General features: G+C 36.0%; 2 protein-coding genes across 11 annotated transcripts in view; one reads left to right on the forward strand and one right to left on the reverse strand.

The window, feature by feature from the left end:
• C13H18orf54 (chromosome 13 C18orf54 homolog) overlaps positions 1-5,684 on the reverse strand; it is a 55,742-nt gene extending 50,058 nt beyond the window's left edge. For 4 of the 10 annotated variants that reach the window (XM_078030019.1, XM_078030018.1, XM_078030017.1 and 1 more), the window contains exons 1-4: positions 4,797-4,987; positions 4,104-4,181; positions 1,914-2,242; positions 109-894 (exon numbers count right to left, since the gene is read on the reverse strand). In XM_078030019.1, the coding sequence (XP_077886145.1) occupies positions 109-894; positions 1,914-2,196 (1,069 nt within the window). In that variant the 5' untranslated portion in view covers positions 2,197-2,242; positions 4,104-4,181; positions 4,797-4,987. Of the gene's footprint in view, positions 1-108; positions 895-1,913; positions 2,243-4,103; positions 4,182-4,796; positions 4,988-5,598 lie in introns of those variants that run through there. The other 6 variants (XM_078030014.1, XM_078030021.1, XM_040272950.2 and 3 more) reach the window with 6 other exon arrangements.
• Positions 5,637-25,712, forward strand: Stard6 (StAR related lipid transfer domain containing 6). The gene is made up of 7 exons (XM_078030023.1): positions 5,637-5,775; positions 7,261-9,606; positions 9,721-9,799; positions 14,720-14,846; positions 16,947-17,064; positions 19,438-19,531; positions 24,180-25,712. Exons 2-7 carry the CDS (start codon positions 9,513-9,515, stop codon positions 24,376-24,378), a joined length of 711 nt encoding a protein of 236 aa, XP_077886149.1. The 5' UTR covers positions 5,637-5,775; positions 7,261-9,512; the 3' UTR covers positions 24,379-25,712.
• The last annotated feature ends 346 nt before the right edge of the window (positions 25,713-26,058 follow it).

Consider the following 26,058-nt stretch of genomic DNA (forward strand, 5'->3'; position numbering starts at 1 on the left):
TCATTACAGCAAAAATAAAACATAAAAGATCCTAGATATTAGTCCAAATTTTCAGTTCTTCCTTTTGTTTAAAAAATCAAAAACAAAAAACTAAAAACAAAATATTACCACTGAATGGCTTTTTGGATTGTCCTGAGAGAAGTGGATTCTCATACTGACATTGGCTATGTTCAGAATCACATCTGTATTCATTAACTAATCCTTTATCATCACTCAAGTAATTTGAAAAATTTGAGGGCTCAAAAGAATATTCACAACAATCTAACTTATTCGTAAGCCGAGAAGTTCTTTGTGCCTGATAACTATGTCTAGGGGAAGAATGGTCTTCTTTAAATACTTTATAAACCTTTTGACTACTTGCATCAGGTAGCAAGTCTTGATTGTGGAGCCAGACTGGGTATTTGAAATCAGGTAAACTACTTATCCCTGAAACATTGAGGTCAGATTTCTGGCTAGTGAGCCATCTTGGATAATTCTTTTCAAGACTGTGTTGTGAACTCTCTTTCAATGATGATTTCTTGGGAAAAGATAAAGATGATTCAAAAATACATTTATTGGTCCTATTCATAAGTTTTGGGCTTTTTAGTTTACTACATTGCTTTCCATTTATATTTGTGTCTACAACACGTGTAACTAAGTTATCCTTGCCCATGGAAGTGCAGGAATCTTGAAAATTCAGATGCTTTTTAATGGCCGAGGAACCCAGTCTTCCAGTGCATTTCTTGTTTTTCTTGCATAGTTTTACTGGTCCAACATCAGTGAAAGAAAATAATCCATCTGCTGGAAGTCTTAACAGATCATCAGTTGTTAGGCTAATGGAATCTATGTCATTAACAATCTCTCTTCTATATGATAAGGAGTTTGAGTGCTTTTTGTGATCAAGATTTTCAAAAGCTGAAAAATAAAACATAGTTCAATTTATCTTCCTTTATCATCTATACTTACTAACATTCAACAGTAAATGAGAATTAAGGAACTGAGAATTGTTTTGTCACCTCATTATCCTCACTAAAGTTTTAATTGAATGTATAAAAGATACAGGTTAAGAAAACAGAACATGCTTGCTTTCTCACATCTCTTCAATGTTTAATTTCTACACATTTCTCTCCAATCACCTAAATTTCCCCATGTTTTTTACTTTAGGATTTTTTCAATTTTTTTCATCTAGACATACCCAATGAATTAATACAATCAAATCAACATGGTTCACTCAATATTGGCTGTAACATAGAAAAATATGCAGTTCAACTAGGTGGAAAAATTAATTTTTGTTCTCTCTTACCCTGCAAAGGCATGGTTACAACACAGAAGACAGGTGTTCTAATTCTATTCTTCTGAAAAATATTGTTCATAACTGAGAATTTAATGCAAACTTCTTCTATTCTAGGCCTATTCTGTAAGCGCTCAATAAAGTGCTAACTGGTTTATCAGCAACTGCATTATCTTAACTTGTCTTCGTGGAAGTTTTATCAAGAAAACTCTTTATCTTTTGAACATTATTGTTCCATAAGATATAGACCAGAAAGACTAATACAGATCTATCTTCTCAATTGAAATTGAGCAAGTATAAACTTAGAAAGGGTGGACTTTAAGGTCATTAAGCTAGTTAATGAAAGCCAAAAAGCACATTACTACTCTATCCATTACAAGATAGTAAAATGACTTAAGTTAGGAGCTACCTGCTCTTCTTAGACTCATCAACTTCCCTTGCAAGGTCAAAGAGGAATTTTTAAGCTGAAAATTTCTGAGACCCAGAGAATTATGCAAGCATTTCACAAAAATATTCAGATTTTTTTACTATAGGTTATTTTTATTCTGACATAACAAAAAAAAAAAAGTTTAACTTTATAAGACTACAGTCAATCTCTGAAATGCTTCAAATTATTAGACAAAGAAAACAAATAAAAGCATACCATTGTTTGGTTTGTAAATATATTTGGAGAATTGAGGCACATTCGCAGAACTCTTATCACTGCTAATTTTTCCAGTGCTTGTATCAGAGTATATTTGGCTTAAATCAAAATCATCAATGTAGGCCTGCAGAGCCTGAGAAGCAGAACTGTACAGTTTATCCTTATAGTGAAAAGGGCCATCAGAGTTGGAAGAATTACCACCATTCAGATTGCAGCTTGCCAGAAGGGAAGAGACTGAAGATTCCTGAGAACAAACTCTGTGCTTTGTGTTTGATTTTGCCATGGCTTCCTCAACATGGGTTACTTTTATCCATTTTCCTTAAAGACAACTGTAACATGAAAACAAACAGTGAAGGCACCAATTAAAAGGAATAATCATGATATACAGAGAAAATTACTAAATACACTAACTTAAAATTTTTCTTTAAGAAATAAAATCAGTTATTTATAATAGAAACTCCTTTTCAGGCATTGTAGGTTTCCTAGTATTTTACTAATTCTTTCATCAATGATGTAGAAAACACTTATTAAGCAGCTACTATGTGCCTGGAAGTATGTATAAAAAAGTTGTCTAAGAATATACATGAGAAGTATCAATGAAAGAACACTCACATTTAAAGTCCTAAAAACCACTGATGAAAGTCTGTTTGCTAATGGTGATATATTCTATGACATCACAAACCTAACATTCCCTTATATACAATAAATCATAAGTTTACAACCATTCACTGCAAATAGAAGGTACTCAATGAAAAGGAAAAAAGAAATTTGTTGCCCAGACTGGCCTTGAATTCTTGAGCCCAAGAGGTCTTCCTGTCTCAGTCTTCTGAACAGAGGAGACTACAGACACATACAACTGTACCTACCAACTTCCAACACATTTTTAAAGTCATTAACCATTGGAAGCAAAAAGAAAAACATCCACTTTCAATATTGTAAATGCCAAGATGAAACTTCATTTTCCCAAAAAAAGACTAACGAACACAAAATATAAATAAACTATAAGTCTTACTTCAGAATGAACTAACAATCTGAACTTTTCCTAAAATAACCTTTTTTTTTTTGACAGAACTGGGATCAAACTCATGCACACTTGCACACTAGACAAGCACACTACCACTGAGCCACACCATTCAGCCTTTTTTTTTTTTTTTTTTTTGGAGAGAGAGGGTCTCCCTAATTTACCTAGGATGCCTTCAAGCTTGCAATACTGTCTTACCTCAGCTTCCACGCCTAGCTAAAATAACATTATTTTTTTAATACCATCCTATTTTCAATTTTTATGTTGACCAGATTCAGCTCATCTTTCAAAATAAGTTTAGATCATGTGAAATTAACTTAATGTATTCATCTTGATGGGGTTTTTTATTACTAAAACTAAAAACTTATTACAGGAATAATAGGAACTATATTTAAAAACCCAAGGAAAAAAACAGAATGAACAGGCACTAACTCAGAACATGATATGACATTTGTTGAGAAGTAAAGAATTTTCTATAATAAAAAAGAAAGAATTAATGTCTAACACTTAACATGATATGATGTTGTAGTCAGTATGTTTGATTTTTGGCTATCATTTTGGAAATATTTAAGTCACAATAGCTTTTTAATGTAACCTTAGCAACTGTCAAATTTGCCTTTGAATTATAGAAAGTTTTAATCAAAGAGATTATAATAACACCTCCTGTCCACAGCCTCAGAGCATGCCTTTCCAGAATTCTGACAGTGTTCGGACAACAGAACATAAGAAAACGACTCTTTAGCCTCTTCCATATCCTTGAAATGTCATGATATAGGGAGATCGCCACAGAATGGCTTAAATACACTCAAGAAAATTTACTTCCCTAAGTTTAACTGACAGTCTCCCCCCCCCCCCGCCTTACCTGAACATATAACAGGTTATGATTGTATTTTACAAAACCTTAACTAATTGGGTTATGGTTCTTCGTTAAGTGGGTGATGACATTCATCATGTCATTTTAATTCACAAGCGTGACGACAAGAGAATCCACAATTCAATTTCTATTTTATGGAAAGTTTTCAGACCTATGCAAAAGTAGGGTCTTTGAATAAATTCCTCTGCATCCGCCACGCTGCTTCCACCAATGAGCAACACACCTCAACTCCCCAGATCCCACCCCCCGCTCCCCACGTCAACCGCGGGATCGTTTGGAATCTCACGCGTCTCACCGTTTCCTCCATAATCACTTCAGTTCCAATATCCCAAAGCAAGTCCATCATGCTCAAGGGAACGTCAAGACTGAAGAGCTTAAGAGCGGAAAAAAAAAAAAAAAAAAAACCCTGATGCAAACAGAGAACGTTCCGTGTTAAGCAGCCAAGAAGCGGCTCCCAGTTCCGAAGCTACGAGGCGAACCGAGCTCTACTCTGCAGCAGGAAGACGGGGCGTGCAAAGCCCGGGCAGCCGCCGCCACCTCGGGGGCCCGCGTCCGCGCATTCCGCCCGATTTCTCCAACACCCGGGCCCGGGGGTCCTCGGCCCCATTCCGCCCGATTTCTCCAACACCCGGGCCCGGGGGTCCTCGGCCCCATTCCGCCCGATTTCTCCAACACCCGGGCCCGGGGGTCCTCGGCCCCCGGCTTCAGTGGCTTTTCACTCCGATACCCTTAATGCAGGGCGCCGCGGCGGGCATTCCGGGGCGACCACCCAGAAAGCGCCAGCCCGGGCCCCGAGCCCACTCCGCGGCGCCCGGGACCCTCTCCCGCCGGCCACCCTCTCCCGCTAGCGTTCCTCAGGTCCCCACGCGCGCCCGCCCTCCCGAGGCCTCTCCCTCTTCCCGGCGGGCGCCCGTCCGTTAGCCTTTCCCCGGGCTGTCCGAGGAGGGGGCGCCGCTCGAAAGACGCCCTTCTTTCCCTCCTAACTCACCCACGAAGGACCCAAATGAGGTTCAAAAAACGCACGTTTCCACCAGTCTCCGCTGAAAGCCCAGACCTGCTACGGAATGCAGGAGACGCGACAAAGCACCACCTCAGGCGCCCCAGCCCGCAGCCTCGGCCGCCGTCACAGCGCCAGCCACGCCCGCGCTCGCCTTCAAACCGACCCAACATGGCGCGGGCCTGCGGTGCGCGTGCGCGGCGCTCGGGCGCGGGCGGGGCCCCGGGCGGGGGTGCTCGGGGCGTTAGGTCGCGGAACGCGGAGTTCCGCCGGGTCTGCTCCCTGGGTTGGGAGGGGGCGGTTCTGGACTCGGTCCAGGGCGCAGCGCCCCACGCCCCCGCCGCCGCCCTCGCCTCCGTCGCCGCCGTTTTTCAGCCACTCTGCGAGGCCCCTAGGCCGACCCTCGCGCGGGGCTGTAGGAGGCGAACGGTGGGGAGGGGACTGGGGGGCGTTAGCAGCCTGGGTCCCTGTCGCTGAGAGGCGGGCCCCTCGTCCTGGTCCTTGCACGTGAGCTCGGCCTGCGGCTTCCCGAGCAGGCAGCTTCCCCGCCACCCGTTTCCCGCGCTCCTTAGTCGCGGGTCCCTCGGCGCAGCCGGCCCTCCTGGGCTCGCAGCCAGCTCCTGGTACCCAGAGCAGATGCAGGATGGCAGAAGGCAGCTGGGCCTGGGAGGGGATTTAACAAACCCCTGGGGGACCTTGATTCCCAGGGAAGAATGGCAGTGACCACCACGGATTGGGGGCCCAGTCAGGCAGCCCAGATGTAAAGACCCCAAACCAGCACGTGTGCGCCTACCTGCACGGCTGGGACAGGATGTGAGGCGCCGAGAATCCAGTTCATCCAACTGGTGTGTCAGAAAAAGATGCCATCTCAGTGTTGCTTTATGTTTATTTTCCACTGACCCTATGGGTGAAGACGTCCTTGTCTAACACTCCGTCTGAACGCTTTCCAGCTCATCCAGTATGTCACCAGGTAACACCACTGAAGTCTTGCTGGCTGTTTCTGCTTTCCCCAGGCTGAGGCGTCCCGAGGCCTTAGCCTCTCTCACCTGCTAAACTTTGCCTTCCCATTTCAAAACATTACATAGTTCTTGATATATCATATTTCACATTTTGATTCAAGTGGGTTATGAACTCCCATTTTACCCCGTATACAGCTTGCAGAATCACATCAGTTACACTTCCATTGATTTACATATTGCCATTCTAGTGTCTGCTGTATTCTGCTGCCTTTCCTATCCTCTACTATCCCCCCTGCCCTCCCCTCCCCTCCCCTCCCCTCTTTTCTCTCTACCCCCACTACTGTAATTCATTCCTCCCCCTTGTATTATTTTACCCTTTCCCCTCACTTCCTGTTGTATGTAATTTTGTATAACCCTGAGGGTCTCCTTCCATTTCAAATGCAATTTCCCTTCTCTCTCCCTTTCCCTCCCACATCTCCTCTTTGTTTAATGATGGTCTTCTTCTCGTGCTCTTCTTCCCTAGTCTGTTCTTAATTACTCTCCTTATATCAAAGAGGACATTTGGCATTTGTTTTTTAGGGCTTGGCTAGCTTCGCTTAGCATAATCTGCTCTAATGCCATCCATTTCCCTCCAAATTCTATGATTTTGTCATTTCTTAATGCAGAGTAATACTCCATTGTGTATAAATGCCACATTTTTTTTATCCATTCATCTATTGAAGGGCATCTAGGTTAGTTCCACAGTCTTGCTATTGTGAATTGTGCTGCTATGAACATCGATGTAGCAGTGTCCCTGTAGCATGCTCTTTTTAGGTCTTTAGGGAATAGACCGAGAAGGGGGATAGATTCTTTTAGCAAATAAAAGTCCAGAAGCTATAAAATTCAGTTTGGTGGTTCGATTAAACTCAATTTAATTGACAAGAGTTATTGATAAGAAAACAATAAGACAGTCTCTGCAGGAGTTCATAGCTAGTGATAATCTGAAATTTTTAGATCAATCAATGTCAAGTAAGTCGCTGATAGAAAATAATTATATGTTAGGAAAAGCCCAGGTGAGGGATCAGCCAAGGACAATTAATGGCATGAGCTTAAAAAAATTAGGACAAATGACCAAACTGGGCTTAAAGAGGAGATTTCATTGGTGATGAGTTAGGGGAGAAAAAGTTTATGCCACAGTTACTTTCATAATTTTAATTAAAATCTATTCAGAAAAAAAAATCTACATTCTACTAAATATTTTATAATCTGTTTTTTTTGTTTGTTTTTTTGTTTTTGTTTTTGTTTTTTTTTTTAGTTTCCAAAGGCTCTTCATAAACAGTATCTTTAAAGTGTCTTGTACTAACTTTTTCTTCTATCTTGGGTCATATAGAGCAAAATTTCCTAACAAACACACAAAGTATAAACGAAGGACACTGAGAATATTTGAAGGAAATTATCAAATATATTGACCTAATTCATGGATCAAAGTAATTCTCTTTCACTTTGTTTCCTTCCAGGTTAACAGATATGGAGGTTTCTATGAGGATTTGGAGAAGAGTCCCAATGACTGCTAAAATTCTGGACTAGATTTGTTAGGAAAGGTAAAGAAACAAGGATCTACTAGAAGTAAAGAGGAGGTTATAATGGTTTAGTAAAGCTTTTCTAATATAAAAAAAGCTATCTACCTGTTGTGCCTTGCTGGAGAACTAAACAAGAAAATAAATTTATGATCCAACATAAGGAGTTTTCGAAGAGGTTTAACATGATAATTAAACTCTTTTTTTTTTTTTAAAGAGAGAGTGAGAGAGGAGAGAGAGAAATTTTAATATTTATTTTTTAGTTCTCGGCAGACACAACATCTTTGTTGGTATGTGGTGCTGGGGATCGAACCCGGGCCTCTCGCATGCCAGACGAGCACGCTACCACCTGAGCCACATCCCCAGCCCAATAATTAAACTCTTAAGATGGTTTATTAATGTGCTCAAGGAGGCAGCGTTTTGAAAAAAAATTAATGATGATGTTAAGTGTGTCCATTTTAAGAAAAGACACTAACTTTTTTGGTCAATTATCACAAGGCCCTCATTGTTTCAGGCACTTCTACGTACTTTAATGCACTTAATCCTTGTAGACTCCATGGGATAAGTATTATTATTCCAACTTATAAATGTGGAAATTTAAGTTAAAATTAAGCAACTTATTCAAAAATACAGCTCCTGATAAGTGGCAAGGTTAGCATTTGAGTCCAGCTGTTTTTGATTCTTTGCACCATACCTGTCAGCCTTCCCTAACTGAAAACTGGTTTGATGGGCAGAAGGGCCAGTGAGTCTACAGCTTCCTGAACTCAATTCACAGGAACAACATTATGTTACTCAACTTCTTTGCTATTCCTACCGCTGTCCCTTTAAGTTGCTTCAAGATTACTATAAACTGGGTGGCTCATAAACAGTAAATGCATTTGTTCCTCACAGTTTTGGAGGCTGGAAGCCTGAGATGAGGCTGCCATCATGATTGGTTTCTTGTGAAAGCCCTCTTCCATGTTGCATATTGCCACCTTTCGGCTGTCACTTTCTGGTTTGTCCTCACATGGCAGAAAAGGCAAATGAACTCTGCGATTTCTTATTTGGACACTATAGTCTCATTCATGAGGTCTCTGTCCTCATGACTAATAATTACCTTCCAAAGGTCCCATCTCCGAATAACATCATATTGGAGGTTGGGATTTTGACATGTGAATTTCTAGGGAGACAAAAGCATTCAGTCCATTGCAGTTCCTAAGTTCAAGTAGCAGTTCAGTAAATGTGTTTAAATTGAATAGATTTAAATCTGATTCTTTCTGAGGAAGTGGCATTTAAAGAAAGACAACAATCAAACCACATCAGTCTTGTAAACACTCTGGAGAAGAGTTTTCCAAGCAGAGGGAATAGCAAGTACAAAGACCCTGAGGTACAAAATTCTTGGGTATATTTAAGGAACAGCCAGGAGGTCAGTATGTTTGTAGCTAAGTGAACAGGAAACAAAGGATCAAATCATGTAGTGTCACTGCCACTCATTTTTAAAAAGTCAATTCCCAAGAGCACATGAACAACAGTGTTAGAAATAATAATGATTTATTGAATGACTCTTATATAACAGACATTGAAATACAATGTCATCTAATCCTTATGCTAATTCTACAGAATAGGTATTATCTCGATTTTACACAAAGAGGAAAATTTTTAAAAAATATTAAGTAACATGCTTTACAAAATAAATGGCAGAAACAAGATTTAATTCAGGTGTGTGTTTGCAAAATTTTGGCTTTTCCTACTATTACCACAGTTTCTCATTTGAAAGATTATAAAACAGAAAGGGATTCACCCATGCATGCAATCAACAAGTAATTATGTTGCATTGCTAGGTGACAGGTATTATAGAAATTATATTAAAATGAAATGTAGCATTTTTTAAATTTTTTTATTTAGGCAGAGGTGGACATATATCTTTATTTATTTTTATGTGGTGCTGAGGATTGAACCTAGTGCCTCACGCATGCTAGGCGAGCACTCTACCTCTGAGCCACAACCCCAGCCCCCAGAATGTAGCATTTTAAAAGTTTGTATGTGAGCTAGGTATACACACCTGTAGTCCCGCTACTTGGGAGGTGAGGAAGGAGGATCTCTTGAGCCCATGAGTTGAAGACGAACCTGAGCAACTTGGTTAACAAGAGAAAACAAAGTTTTCATATGATTATATTCTTATCAATCATTTGTTTCTAAAAATTTACAGATAGATGGACTATAAGGCAATTGCCCAACAAACTGCTCAAGAAGTTTTAAGTTACAATCAAGATACATCCGGCTGGAAAGTGGTTAAAATTTCAGTAAGAAAAGTTAAATATATTTCAAGAATTTGTTTTTTGAGAATTTACTATAAAAAATATTTTTTAAATATTTTTATTTTATGAAGCAGAAAAATATATTTTTTCTATAATTGACAATTTATTTCTGGATTTTTATTCCCCTTTGAGAAAAAGATAACTGTTTCCAGTAAGGCATCTAGAAAATTCCTTGGAAATCTGTGAGTACATGTTCCTATTTGCATTCATTTTTTTAAATTCAATGGCATTATTTTATCTGGAACTTAATTCTGCTTCATTAACTACAACATTATGTGATAATGATCAAGAAACATTATTTATTCAATAGACTGAAATGTAGTATTAATATAATAAACCAATTATATACTGTCTCATCCTTTATCTTTACACCTGAAAATAATCACGCAAAAACATAAATAAATCCTTTTGAACTGGGTGTGTAGCTCAGCGGTCAAGCACTTGCCTGGCATGTACAAGACCCTGTGTTCAGTTCCTAGTACAACCAAAAAAAAAAAAAAAAATCCCTTCTACTGAATAATTCATGAATATTGGAAATTTGCTCTTCAAGAAATAATTACTATAAAAGCACATTGGTATTTTTTAGCTAGCAGTAGTATTTTATGGTCTTCTAAACTTTTCACCTTTCCTTTTAAATGAACCATAAAAAGTAGTTTTCTTCCTCAGTTTATATCTCTTGCCGATACATGCAAGTTTTTTCTAGAGGTTGCTTTTAAGGAAATATTTGAGGATCCTACTACTTCATATGCAAGCACATTAAGGGAAATTGTGCTGACATTTTCTAACTTCTTTATTCACTTATTGCTTATAATATCACATCAATTTCTTCAGATCATCATGTATTGTTGAGAAGACCAAATTTTATTCAATTCCTTTTCATTTAGAATCCACTCCTTTGAACTGCTTACTAAAATGTATCTTGTACATCTAATTTTCTACTATTGGACAAAGCTGGTATGATTTTTCCCATTCATTTTTAACAGTTATGAGAAAAATACTGCCTTCCTGTTATCTAAATAATTAGTGACTAAAGTGGCACTTATAGAAACAATGATGCAAAGAATGAGTACAGTCAAGTCTAGGCCCTCCAAGGAAATAAATTTTTGGATCATGTGACTTTTTATTACCTTTCAGACAAAACCAATGTAGGCAGAAACCTATGCATCAAAGAAACCTTGAAAGTTGTTCATTTAGTCTACAAATATGTCTGGAGTATTTATTTAAGCAAGGTACTATATATAATGCCTAGATCCTGTCAAATAGCCTCCCTTAGGCTGTTTCAAACTCTCTGTTTCAGGGTTTATTGAAATTTTTTATCAGAGATATTTTACTGATGCAAAACTAAACAATTACTTGTACTCACATTTTGAATGGAATTTATGTGCATTGTGTACCAGTTATATATTGATGCACAAATTACACTATAATTTAGTATCTTAGACATTTTTCCAGGCACAGCTTAGCCTGATTCCTCTATATCAGAGAGTTTCTCAAAAGTGTCCCTAAGATATTAGCTGGGGCCTAGGGCTCACTTGAAGGTTCAGTTAAGGGAAACTCTATTTTCAAGCTCATTCACATAGTATCACAAATTTAGTTCCTTGTGGGCTTGTTAGACTGAGGGCCTCAGTTCCTTGATGGTTCTTGGCTAGAACCTTCTTTGTTATTTGATCTCTGGGCCTCTCCATAGAACTATTAAGACATGACAGGTTGGGCTGTGGCTGTGGCTCAGTGGTAGAGCACTTGCCTAGCATGTGTGAGACACTTCGTTTGATTCTCAGCACCACATATAAATAAATAAATATCCATCAACAACTTAAAAAAAAAAAGAAGACATGACAGGTTACTTACCTCAGAGTGAGGGATCTAGGAGAGAGCAAGAAATAGAAAGAGCAAACAAGATAAAAGCCAACTTAATCCACAACCTAATCTTAGAAGTTACATCCCATCACATTTGCAATATTAAGTGAATTACCACATACAGTTCTGACTCAAAATGGAGGGGATTACTCAGGGTGTCAGTATCAGGAGGTGGGGTTTATTGGGGAGGTTTTAAAGGCTGCTTACTGCACAGTGGATTTGTCAAACCCTTCTTTAATTATATTTCAAAACTAAAATTAATAAAAAGTACATGAAACTTAATTTTGCATGCATGTTTTTCAATCACAGCCCACTGATTCTTCTAAATTTTCTTTGGTTGTGTCCAGAAAGAGTATGATTGGTGCAGTTTATACTTGTTGATATATATATATATTTATATTTTTATTAGTTATGGCATATATTTAGGTGCTAACAAAGAAAATCAAGTTGGGCATGTTGGCCAAGTTGGTATGCCTCATTTGAAAGTTTACATTACTCAGAAGAGAGCAAGAAAGTGAGACTACCACCAATCAAAGGGAACTTACATTTTTCCATTGCTTCACATCTTCACAGTTTAAAAGAACTGCAAATAATCAAAGTAAGAAACATGTACATTTGAATTTAGAATGAGTAACCAGACATAAACATTATATACCTATGATATATATACTGTTGTCCAATATGGTTTGCCAAACTAGAGTCTGGGAGAAATGTAAACTGTCAAAAAGCACTGCAGGGTAAAAATGATTTGCAGGGTCAAATAAATTTTCAAAACACTCCATACAGTCTCTTCTTGGAGATTGACTCTTAAGATTTAAAGAAGTCTTAAAGTAAGACACCTATTAACATTAATTCATACTTTTTCAAAAATAAAAAAACTTTGTTGATCTGAAGGAAGGAACATTTACATGAAGGAATTTGAGAATAGCTCACAGAAAAAATTAGAAACCAACAATTTTAAATTAAATTTTTATTTATTTTATTTTATTTTATGGGGATTGAACCTAGGGGAACTCTACCAGAGAACTTCATCCCCAGCCTTTTTATTTATTTTTTTTATTTTTTGGTACTAGGGATTAAACCCAGGGGCACTTAACCACTGTGTTGTCCCATCCCCAGCACTTTTTTTATTTTTATTTTAAGACATGGTCTTATTAAATTGCTTACACTTTTGCCAAATTGCTGAGGTTGGCTTTGAACTTGTAGTCTTCCTGCCTTACCCTCCCCAGCCACTGGGATTACAGGCATATGCTACCATGCCTGGCTTTTTTCTTTTCTTTTTCTTTAAGACAGAGTCTCACTAAATTGCCCAGGCTGGCCTCAAATTTGCAATCCTTCTGCCTCAGCATCTAATTCTCTGGGATTTCAGGCCTATGCCACCAAGCCTGGCTTCAACTAAAATTTTAGAGAAAAATTCACATACAGAGAAGTAGTCTAATGAATTCCTTGCTTACCAAAGTATAAAAGCAAAGGCTCAGAGTAATAATGTTTTACAAATATAACAACTATTTTCTATAGTAATAGTATTATTTTTTACCTCACTTTCTGAAGAAATTTAAATTTTTCAAAGTTTAGAAGTTTGATTTTTCTTAAACTTATTCCCTTGCTTTGAAAAGAAAGACAAAGGGAGAAAGTGTGACCCACACTGTTCTGACTTTATTTTCATCTGTCAATCTTCTGTTAATATTGAGCTTGAATTCATTTTTTTCACACTGTCTTAATTTCATTGGTATACAGCCAAACATACACGAAGGTTTATTTTCCCATGTTGTTGATGGTAAGCTTGAATTTACTCTCAGAACAGTATTAGTTCCTTTAGGCCAGTGGTTGACAAACAACTGCAAGTAGAATACATCTGGACTGCTGCCTATTTCTGCACAGCCTTAAAACTAAGAATGGCTTTTATATTTTTCACATGGATGAAACAAAATCAAACAAGAATGTTTCCTTACATGTGAAAATTAATGAAATTCAAAACTCAAAATCTATGAAGCTTAATTAGAGCACAGCCATATCCATTCATTATGTTATCTATGGATGCTTTACCTCTGCACTACACTTTACCTCTACACTAGTTGAATGTGACCTGCAAAGCTCATTATATACCATCCAGACCTCTACTGAAGAGCCTACTGACCCTGCTCTAGACCATATTATGTTCTTAAATGTCAGGACTCCAGATGCAATGGCGCCTGCCTGTGATCCCAGTGGCTTGTGATGCAGAAGCATGAAGATCCTGAGTTCAAAGCCAGCCTCAGCAACTCACCAAGGCCCTGTCTCTAAATAAAATATTTAAGAAGGGCTGGGGATGTGTGGCTTAGTGATTCAGCAGGCCCCTGGGTTCAATCCCCAGTACCAAAATTAATAAATAAATAATAAAAATCAGAGCCGTGAGTTACAAACTACACAAATTTCTCATCAATGATCATTGGCTTATGATAAAAACAGCAGGTAAATGTTAGTGAAAAGACTTCAGAAAACCATAAATAAAAGCAACCCTTTAAAAAAGATAATCATTAAAATATTGCAAACAAAATTAGTAGAAAAATTAACTTGGAAATACAATTATTGCAGTACACGTTTAAGTAAGCATTGCTACTTCCAGTTGGATATTAGTGTACTAAATTGCTGACACAAGTTGAAAATTTGTAATTCAAGGCTGAAACCTGAAATATTCCAAATGTAAAACTTCATGAGCACAAAACATGATACCATGAGTGGGTAACTTCATACCATGAAGCTTTGTTCATTCACAAAATTATTTAAAATATTGTGTTACATTATATTCAGCACCTGTGATCCTAGTGACTTGGAAGACTGAGGCAGGAGGCTCCAAGTTCAAAGCCAGCCTAGGCAACTTAGTGAGGCCTTATGTCAAAATAAAGTAAAAAGGGCGGGGGATGCAGCTTTGTGGTGGGGCACTTACTAGCATGTGTGAGGCCTTAGGTTTAATCCCCAGTAACATAACACACACACACAAATCACCTTCAGGAGTATGTGTATAAGGTATATAGGAAATGTAAATGAATTCTGTGTTTCAACTAGGTTTCCCCCAAGATATCTTATTATGTATATGCAGGTACTCCAAAATCTGAAAAAAATCCAAAATCTTAGTTGCAAGTATTTCAGATAAGGTAATACTCAATGTATATTACCTTCAGGTTTTTTATTCCTTAAATTTGCCTGTCTTCAAATTTGATAGCTTAAACTTAAGTATTAAATTTTCTTTATCTTGTTAACTATAGATATCGTGTTGAAGGGATAATTCCAGAATCAACATTTAAACTATCTGATTTCCTCTACCAACCTGGAAACAGGGTTGCATGGGATAAAGCATTGAAAGTATACAATATGATACACAGGATTGATTCGGTAATTTATTTTTTTAATATTAGACTTTTCTGTGTCAATGCATCTTTAGTTTTATATCTTACTGATTTGTTTATTGAAACAATGTATGTAGACATTTAGTATTTATAGATTCAAATGAGTGAAAGTTTTTATAAAATTCTTAAAAACTTTTCTCCTTATTAATCAAGAGTTTAATTACAATTAACATCATTCTGTTTGTAAATACATATCACATTTTGAATCTGGCAAAGTCTCTTGTACCTTTTGTTATTAGGGATCTGAACTCTCGGGGATTTACCTCCATGACATAGAAAACAAAAATTAAGCATTCCTGCATGGAAATCAAGACATATTTTAATAATATTACATTACAAAACAGGAACAATGCAGATACCTGCTATTAGGATTTCCAAACAAACTGCATATGGCACTGAGGACTAAAGATAAAATATAAAGCAAAGAAGCATCATTACATAAAAGGCTACAGTTTAGAAATACTTTCAAATACATTATCTTAGTTAAATAGATATGAAGAGGGATAATAAAAAGAACAGAAAAACATAGGTGATCACAGTATAAAGTTGAAGACAAGTGAGAGGAAGAGTGAACATGAGAGGCGAGTAGTTTAAAAGGGGTGGAAGAAAAAATCAGGAAGGTGAAAAAGATCAGGAGGGGATGACATAGAGAAAGAATGATACGTGGTAAACAGGTAGAAACAAGGGGAGACAAGCAACGTAGAGGACTCTTAACATTCATGCAGCACACGACAGATCTCTCACTCATTAAAACTGCTATAAAAGCAAGCACCCAAAATGAAAAACAATTCTTACTGTGATATATTAAAATTTATTCTCCATTTATGTTACTGTTTGTTTTTTTCCCTCTTAAGAATCTGTTTGGGGGCTTGGGATATACTCAGTTGGTAGAGTGCTTGCCTCGCATGCACAAGGCCCTGGTTCAATCCCCAGCAACATAAAATAATAATAATAATAGAAGAGAAAAGGGCTGAGGATGTGACTCAATGGCTTAGTGACCCTGGGTTCAATCCCTGGTACCAAAAAAAACAAAAAAGCTTGAAAACAGAAAGATTGATTATGTGATTCGCCCAAGGTTACTGAATTTGCAATTGGTTTCCTAATTCCAAATTCCATGCCCACTCTGGTCAGTATTCCATAGTGTCATAAATAATATCACACCACAAACAAAATTAATTTACCTTCCTATAAGTAATTCTAGTTATCCTTTCCACGAGTGTTTTAATAGTCTGCTAGTCACTTCCTGGGTAGGGAGGAATTCTACCTCTAAGGCTATGGGGATGGCCAAACATATATATTTCCTGACACTGAACAAATGATATAGATAGTGGTTTATTAATCATTAATCACAGACCAAGAAGAGGACACACAATGCCACTCAGGACAACATGGGAACAGATTTAAATAGAGGCTGTGGGAGGCAGGCTTTATAGTGTGAGGAGGATGAGGTGAAGTTCCTGCAGGTAGCTATGATTGAATAATTGAATAATTCTTTGGGCCAGCAGGGAAGTTAAATGCTCTAAACAGGAATAAGTGGTAACTGCTGGTCCTTTAAGGAGGGGTATTTGGCTGGGGTGCTTACCTGCAGGAACAGAGTAAGGGAGGAACTTGCAGTGATGCCATTCAGGACCTTCCCAGTTTCCCCAGATATCAAGGTAGTTCATGATATTGGTCTCTAATTTTAGGTCTTATAGCAGGGTTGGTAAATATAAATTGCTATATTACCTAACCAATATAGAGTAGTAAAAATAATACCAAACTAGGAATCAGAAAACCTGGATTTTAATTCTACAATTGTCCCTTATCCTGTATATGGTTTAATCTGCTAGGCTACAATTTCTGCATCTAAAAATTGAAAGAGTAGACAATCTTAAGTACTCCCTGAATCTTCTACACTCATTATTGTAGATCTCATGCCCCTTCAACACTGAAAATGCAAGCTGATTTGATGATAATGATCTGAAAACTGCAAAGCCTTGCTTTTTCCAAATAGAGATGCAACATGTTCAATACAGTTCCTTGGGGAACAATACAAATGGTAAATATTAAATAATGTTTGCAATCTTTGTGATTTGATTTGTTGCAGGACACATTTATATGTCATACCATAACACAAAGTTTTGCCATGGGCTCCATTTCCCCCCGAGACTTTATCGACTTAGTATACATCAAGCGCTGCGAAGGGAACATGAACATTATCAGTTGTAAGTTGAAATGTTTTGCTCACATCTTGGAATTACAATGAGTCATTAATAAAACTTTTCCCTTTAATTTGCAGTTAGGAAGAAACTCTTATTTTCAGCTATTTCTTTTAATGTTTTATTTACTCAGTAGGACAAATACACACATGTATCAAGTAGATAAATCATACATTTCACCCAGCTTAGGAGGTGTCATGTATATAATAGTCAATGATTATATCATCTCCTGGACTTTTACAGCATAAACCCTGTAGGACTTCATAGATAGAGGTGCCTATAGACTAAAATTTCAAGATATACATTTTTTAAATCATAGAAGCAAAATTAATTTTTGGATATATAATTTTATACTTCAATTTCTTAAAATGGCCATATATAGTAACTGATTGAAGTAACTATTGAAGAAATTTCCATTAGATGGGTCATTACATAAATGTGCTTTAATTTCTTTTAAAAACTGAAGACCTTGATATATGCTTAGTATCTCCTTTGCAAATATGTAATTCTGTAAAATGTGAATGTGTAACCATTTCCTTGCTTGCATTATTGACTCAAAACATACCAAATTGTGGTAGACATTAATAACTTATGGTGGAGAGACTTTGGGAGAATAGTGGCAAAGATCCCTGGTTTTCTTTGTAATTGATTTAATTTTACCATTCTTTTCTGAATAGTTTCCTCTACTGTGGGGATAGAGACAATTATGTTTAATTAGCATTTCCCAACAAAGTTTCAGTTACTCTGCCCAGTCACTCAAACCCATTTTGTTCTGTTTTGCAGCAGGCCACTAAGAGCTGATGTTTATCATCTTCACATATTTTTATCTCATTTTTGAAATGACAGAACATAAAATGTATCAATTACCTACAATACAAAATGCTGTCTTGTCTGAATCTGTTATTTTCTATATTTAGATATCAGACCATTTCTATCTGTTAGTGATCAGATAGAAATTTTTAAAAGCACAGAGGGTAAAACCAACAACTAAAGGTAATCAGTCATTTAGTGCAGAAATCACTTCTGAATTTGCTATAAGAAGTTTCTATTGAATGAATTTTTGATGAATACTTGTGGGTTATTTTCTTAGTGTTTATTTATCTTACTCTGAACCTTGCTTTGAGCTAAATATTTTGCATGCATTTTCATTATTGACAAAACTGAAGTTCACAGAAGTTAAGCAGTTAGGAAATTAAGTTGCATACTAATAAGCAGCTGAACCAGAAATAAAAACCTCTGGTCTGATTTTCCAAAAAGTGCTGACTACCATACTGTGTACCTCATAAAAAACACATGCATGCCTGTTTGTAGACTTATTTCTTTGAAAACAAAATACAAATATAATCTTCATATTTTAAATAGAGAAAAATATTTTACTGTTACTTCTATAAGTACCATTAGGCCAATGTAATAGTCTCTGTTAAGATAATTATACAAAAAATGGAAAATTCATTCAACATATAGGCTTTTAAACTTGTTTCAGATTGTATTTCCCATATATTGCTTATGTTCAAATCACATAATAAAATGAACCACCTCTGACAAGAACAGGATTTAGTTGTGTAGAATAAACATATATTTTAAATTTCTTTTTTAGTTGTAGTTGGACACAATACCTTTATTTTATTTATTTTTATGTGGTGCTGAGGATCGAGCCCAGTGCCTCACATGTGCTAGACAAGCGCTCTACCGCTGACCCAAAACCCCAGCCCCCAAATAAACCTATTTTTTAAAAAAGATTTTAGAAAGAGTATATATAGCCATAAATTAAATCATAATTAAATTACTTCTGTCTGCATTTACATACAATTTAGATACTTTTCTGTATAATTACTAGAACAAATTCTACTAATCTTTATACTTTGCAGTTAGCTATAGGGAATTAACAAAAGAGAGCATTTTTAAACTAGTCACTTTAAACATTTTATTTTTTTAATTAACAAAAAAATAATTCAAACCATGACATTAATGGTCTTTTTGCTATTTCTTCTTTTGCTTCAAATATCAGAAAGTAATTTTTATACAAGAAAAACTGTTAAAAGTAATAAAGATAATAGCAGGGATCTGGGGTTGTGGCTCAGTGGGGAGAGCACTTTCCTCCCACATGTAAGGCGCTGGGTTCAATCCTTAGCACCACATAAAAATAAAAACAAAATAAAGATATTTTGTTCATCTATAATTAAAAAAATTAAAAATTAAAAACAAAAAGATAACAGCATGTTTAGAAATACTATTGCAAATGTATATACCTATAAAATTAATGCTAATGTTGATAATAACTAAATTAAAATAAATGTTATATATTTCTAAAATATGCTTCTGGCAATAGTTTTTATCTTTGTGAATTAGGTTTAATTTTAATATTTTTTAATCTCTTAGCTAAAAGTGTGGATTTCCCAGAATATCCTCCATCTTCAAATTATGTCCGAGGTTATAACCATCCTTGTGGCTATGTATGTTCACCTCTGAAAGAGTAAGTGTTACTTGCATTTACGTATTTTAGCAGTTTTTTTTAGTTCAACTTGTGATTTAGTTCAGTATTCCTGTTCATCAGTAGAAACGTGTGCCAGCATATTCTGTTGGGGGCAGGGGATTGTTGGGGCTGGGGTTGTAGCTCAGTGGTAGAGTGCTCACTTAGCTCTTGTGAGGTACTGGGTTTGATCCTTAGCACCGCATAAAAATAATAAAATGAAGGTATTGTGTTCACCTACAACTAAAAAAAATATTTGTTTAAAAAAACTATCCCTACGTGCCATTTTTAAAATAACATTTTTTCTACAATTTACAATTTTAATGACAATTCTTATGGTTCTGAAATTGCTTACTTCTGGGTGGGAACCTGGATCTAACATCAGTGAGGATTAATCTGAAGTCTAAGTATCTGCTTCCTCTACAGTCCTATGCTCCTATTGCAGTCACATACACAAATTTGAAAAAAAATTCCAACAGCCTAAAACAACTTTTCTAAACCTTATTTTCATCTGAAGTATGATCAGAATGGGCAATTTGCTGTAAAATATAAGTTGAGGTTTCTGGGATTAGTCAAATATATACAAACATTCCCCTGTGGTTCAACTTTCCCTGATGTTCTCCATTTCTCCATTACTCACTTCTATAAATTATTAGGGAGTCTTGTGAATTTGAAATAAATTCCCTTGAAATTTACCAGCAATGATTGCTTTATCTTAAAGGAATTTTTTCAAATGGACTGCCTTGCTCCAGCAGACAACCTATACAATGAGACATCCAAATAGGTACCTTCAGATAAGGGAAAAGCTGGAGAAATCAGAGATAGGTTACTGCTGACCGGTGGCCAGCCTAGGGATAAAGAGGTAATATAAAACATGAACTGTATTTCAACATATATCATTTCACAAATTCCTTAAGCTTTAATTTATGCCTAATGATTTCTTATTAAGTAGAAGGTATTGTCACATAAAAATAAGTGTAAAACTTTGTATTCATACAATAAAAGCTAAAATAAAACAAATTGTTAGACCTATGATCCTCAGTGTTTCCTGTACTGAATTGGAGAACTAAAAAACTATTTTTTAACAATAATTGACAAGATCATTGGTATAAATGACAATAAAAATCATGTGTGTTCTTTCCACTCATTTGTTTTAAATGTATGGCCCAGATTTTATTCACCATAGCAGGAGAGAACAAAACAAAGAAGTATTACTTTAAATCAGTGAGTTAATCTGTTATCAGCAGGGATTTTATTTGGGAAATTATACATTCTAAAGTGTGCTTCACAGGCAAGCACCCTTCTTGCACCTTGTCACTCTTAACTTTCCACTGCAGAAACCAGGGGCCAAAGCTCTGGGTGAGAACTTGGCCTCCCATCCTGCTGGAGTAGGATACATACAGTCTCATTCACAGATTCAAGGAAAGATACTGATTTTTTTTTTAATTAAGATTTTTTTAAAAGATTCTTTTTTTACTTTCTCTTTCTATGAAGCCCAGTATTTTGGTCAGCCTACGTTTGTGAACAAGGCATGCAGGTCACTTGTAAAACATATCATCAGCAGTAAATTACTTGCTAGTAAATACTGGAAATGCTTCCTTATGTGTATCAATCCACAGTAAATTCAGATAGAGATTTGAGCGCCATACAAACTGCTAGTAAGTACTTGGCAATCGAGCCATTTCAGGCATTGTAAAAAATAGTCTAAGCTCTGAATAGAGAAGAGTTTGAGAAAACGGACACTCACACATTGGTTAGCACAGCAGTCTTCATATTGCCCAAAAGAATTTTATAAAACTGTATTTCCCCTTGCATGTTTTAAAGTTCACATTCAATTTCTTCATAGGACTAAATTTATGAAAAGGGTATAACTCCCTAAATACCATAACAACTTGAAACCTACCATTCCCTTATCCATCACAAATGCAACCTATAGCAGTCAGAAATTTTATGTCCTCCTTAACCTCAATTTAAATTAAATTCTTCCCCTCACATAATCACATCCTAATGGAATAGATTTTAGGCTTTGAATTCTTTTTTAATCACCCTATCATAATTTTCTACAAAAATACATGGATTTAAGTTTTTTAATTTGTTTTTATTTCTGTGAACATAGTATACATAAGTTTTTTTAAAAAAATGCCTTCTTTTTTAAGTTGTTATTATTACACATTAATCAAAATTCTAATTCTAACTTTTGTCATACGCTTACTAAGCATAAACTTCTATGGAAACAGTTTATTAGAAAAACTTTGCACTATTTCCAGGCATTGTTATAAACAATTTGTCTTTTAATTGTAGGTGAACACAATACTTTTATTTTATTTTTATGTGGTGCTGAGGATTGAACCCAGTGTTTCACATATGCTAGATGAACGCTGTACCTCTGAGCCACAAACCCAGCCCCACATTGACTCTTTTCTATCCTCAAAGTGTCCACAGAAATAGGTCATATTCCTATGCCCAGTTCATAGAATATAAAGTGGAAACCCAGAGATTAACTTTCTCAAGGTTACACATAGATAATAGTAAAGCTCAGTTTCAAACTAAGACAGACTTCTGCTACCTCATTTTGTTTAACTGTGAATGGATATTACTAATAAGTGAGGCAACTTTCAATATCAAGTCTATTCTTACTTTCATTTTATAAATAAAAATCTGAGAATTAAGAAACTCCTTTCCCCTACCCCTTGCCCTGGTACTGGAGATTGAATCCAGGCACACTTTACCACAGAGCTACTTTCCCAGGCCTTTTTTTATTTTTTTGAGACAGGGCTTTGCAGGTCCAGGCTGGTCTCCAACTTGTGATTCTTCTGTCTCAGCCTCTCAGATAACTGGAATTATAGGCATGCCCCACTGTGCCTGGTTTAGAAATGAGAAATTTTATTTACATAAATAAATAGGTTAAGATGAAAAGAATATAAATTACATTCTATGCCTTGAAATCCTTCTGGATCCTATATCATGAATCATATACCTATCAAAAATATTTTTAATGAGGATATTAGAAAAGATTTATTATCTAATCATTAGTCATTCACTTTCTCAACTCACTTCCAATAAATTAATTTTTCATTAGCACCTTGAAGACGTTCACATGCCACAATAAAGTACTAGGGGACTATCCAGGAATTTTCAATGTGGATGACAAACAAGCCTTTGTTCTGTAAAGCAAGGAAAGAGTTATTTTAAACAGGTCATGGGAAACAATAAGCCCACATCTCCATCAAAGACATATTCTGAGATCAAATTAAGTTAAAAATTTGAAATTTTATTCCCTTAAACGTATTCAAGCTGGATGTGGTGGCACATGCCTATAATCACAGCAACTCAGGAGACTGAGGCAGGAGGATCACATGTTTTGAGTCCAGCCTCAGCAATTTAGTGAGGCCCTAAACAACTTAGCAAGACCCTGTCTTAAACTAAAAACTAAAAATCAAAATTCTAAATTTGATGTGACTCAGGAGTTAAGCACCCTTCAGTTCAATCTCAAGTGCAAAAAATAAATAAATATTCAAATTCTCATACCCCAGTTTGAAGATCTCAGGGTTGAATATAAAATACTAGTGCTCTGCCTTAACATGGTGACTCATGCCTGTAACCTTTGCTCCTCAGGACCCTGAGAATGGGAGGTTGCAAGTTCAAGGTCAACTTGAGCAATTTAAGGGAGACCTTATCTCAAAATAAAAATGAAAAAGGCTGGGGTATAAACTCAGTGATCATTCACTTGCTTGATATGTATAAGGCCCTGGGTTCAATATCCAGCACCACAAACAAAACAAACAATTATAAATACTAGTCTTCTTAGAGGGCAATTTGAAAATAGCACATCCAAATGTTAAATGATCAACCCAGATATTCTAAGTACTAATAAAAGTGTGACTGGATACATCACAAAGATGTTTTGTTGCAGTTTTATTTATAGTAGAAAAAGTAAGAAAAAACCAAAATGATAGTCTATAAAAGGAGTACTGAGTACAAAATATTATAGATGGCCAAAGGAAAAAATTAAACAGATCTATAAGTAAAAATGCAGATGAAAATGCTCTATTTTCTATTAGGAAGAAAATAAAACTAGTTGCATAAAAATAAATATGTCTCATTTTTTTAAAAAACTGTATATATATATATATATATATATACATTTGACAAATGCATATAATTTTTAAATTATATGCATATTATTTTTAAAAGTCAATAAAATGACAAAAAGGAAAAGATGCCTAAAGCTAAAGATTTTAATATATATTCTGTTGAAGATTTTAATATATTTTCTAAGTACTTAATATTTTTAAGTAAATTTTTATTTATAAGAATGTAACTATAGGGGCAGGGATTATGGCTCAGTGGTAGAGTGCATGCCTTGCATGTGTAAGGCACTGGGTTTGATTCTCAGCACCACATAAAATAAAGGTATTGTGTCCATCTACAATTAAAACAATATTTAAAAAAAAGAATGTGACTACAAATCACTCTATCATCCCCCTCCACCCCACCCCCCACTCCAGCCACTTCTTTCAGTAACTAGCCTATCATAAGCACTATGAAAGGAATCCATGGTGAATAAGACAAGAGTCCTGCTTTCCATAAACTGGCAAATTCAATAGATAAATCTATAAATTATTTATCTTAACTTTTCCTTTGCTTACAGAAACCCAGCATATTCTAAACTAGTGATGTTTGTTCAAACCGAAATGAGAGGAAAACTGTCACCATCAATAATTGAAAAGACCATGCCTTCTAACTTGGTAAGCTTCGTCCTCAATGCAAAAGATGGAATAAAGTCACACAAAGCCCCATCAGGACGTGGACATCATAATAGTCATTCATCATTCCAAAAGAAGAAATAAGGCCTTTCTGCTATTAAATCAGAGATTTAAGACCATACAAACTGTTAGTAAGTATGGTGAAGGAAAGAACATTGGAATAGGTAAAAATACACTATCCTCCTAAGTGTATTAAATCGTATTTGATGTTGACAAAAGATCAAAGGCAATTCAATGGAGTACAGGTAGCCTTTCAGCAAATGGCATTAGAGTACCTCATATCCTGCGGCTTTGACATGTCCTTACACCATACATAATAATTAACTCAAAACAGAACATGTAAATGCAAAGCATAACACCATAAAACCTTTAGGAAAAAATCTTCATAACCTACATCTAAGCAGAGTTCTTTAACATGAACCAAAAAGCAGGATTCATAAAAGGAAAATTTTATCATAAAATTTAAAATGTATACTATGTGAAAGATACTGTACACAGAGGATGAAAAGACAAGTGTAGACTGAAAGTATCTGCAAGGATGTGTATCCAAAACATGATGTATTTAGATAACGAGAGAGAGCTTTAAAACTCAACATTTTAATTAACAATCCAACTAGAAAACAGACCCAACGCCATGGACATTTCACTGAGCAGGATATGTAGATGGAAAATGAGCTCATGAAAAGATGTTCAACATCATTGACCACTGAATACAAATAACAGTCAAAATGAGATGTCAAAACAATTATCAGAATGGCTAAGACTTTTAAAAATAGTGATAACAAGTGTTGACAAGGATGTTAAAAAACTGGATCAGTCATATATTGCAGGTAGGAATGAGAAAAGACACTGCCACTCTGGAAAAGTTTAGCAGTGTCTCATGTAACTAAACATGTGCCTAGTTATTGCACTCTTTCCCACAGAAGTGAAAATGTTCACACAAAAACCTGAGCACAAATGTTCATGGTAGCTTTATTCTAAACAACCCTAATCTGGAACCAACCCACAATTCATTTAATAGGTGAATAAACTGTAGTAATCTATACATGAAATACTAATGAACAAAAAGAACAAACTATTGATACAACTCTAATGGTCTCAAGGGAATTATACTGAATGAAAAAAATGCCAATCTCAGAAGGTTAAATAGTATATTCTTGCATGAATACAACATTCCCAAAATGACAAAATGATAACTAGAAATGAAGAACCAAATTAGTAGTCATTGGGGTTGGAAGAGGGCCAGAAAGAAAGTAGTTATGGCTTTGAAAGGGCAGCAGGAAGGATCTTTGTGGTAAACCTGGTCTGTGCCTTGACTGTGGTGGTGATCACACGAATCTACACATGCAATAAAATTATACACACACAGAGATTCATGCATGTAAAACGCAATCTGAATAAAAGTGGTATCGTTATCAGTTTCCTAGTTGTGATGTTATACTATAGTTATCCAAAATTTTATCATTGGAGGAAACTGGGCAAAGGTAATATTATTTTTTTCAACTTCATATAAATCTATAATTATCTCAAAATAAATTTTTTAAAAAATAGCAGCCAGGCATGGTGGTTCACACCTGTAGTCCCAGCTCCTTGGGAGGCTGAAGCAAGAAAATCACTCAAGCCCACAAATTCAAAACCAGCCCTAGAGAACCTGAGACCTCATCTCAAAAATGTAAGTAAATAAAAAGAAAAACCTATCTAAGCTAAAAAGTAATGTGAGTCATACAACTGCAAAGACATATCATAGTTGATAGCATTGGTTTT

Source organism: Ictidomys tridecemlineatus, chromosome 13 (assembly GCF_052094955.1).
Source record: "Ictidomys tridecemlineatus isolate mIctTri1 chromosome 13, mIctTri1.hap1, whole genome shotgun sequence".
NCBI classification, from domain to species: Eukaryota; Metazoa; Chordata; class Mammalia; order Rodentia; family Sciuridae; genus Ictidomys; species Ictidomys tridecemlineatus.

Excerpts from the sequence above, each read along its gene's own strand:
- Stard6 (XM_078030023.1), top strand. The coding sequence starts at position 9,513 with ATGGACTATAAGGCAATTGCCCAACAAACTGCTCAAGAAGTTTTAAGT. Across the intron at positions 9,607-9,720 it reads AGTGGTTAAAATTTCAGTAA|TTATTTCTGGATTTTTATTC; the intron begins GAAAAGTTAAAT and ends ATAATTGACAAT. Across the intron at positions 17,065-19,437 it reads GAACATGAACATTATCAGTT|CTAAAAGTGTGGATTTCCCA; the intron begins GTAAGTTGAAAT and ends TTAATCTCTTAG.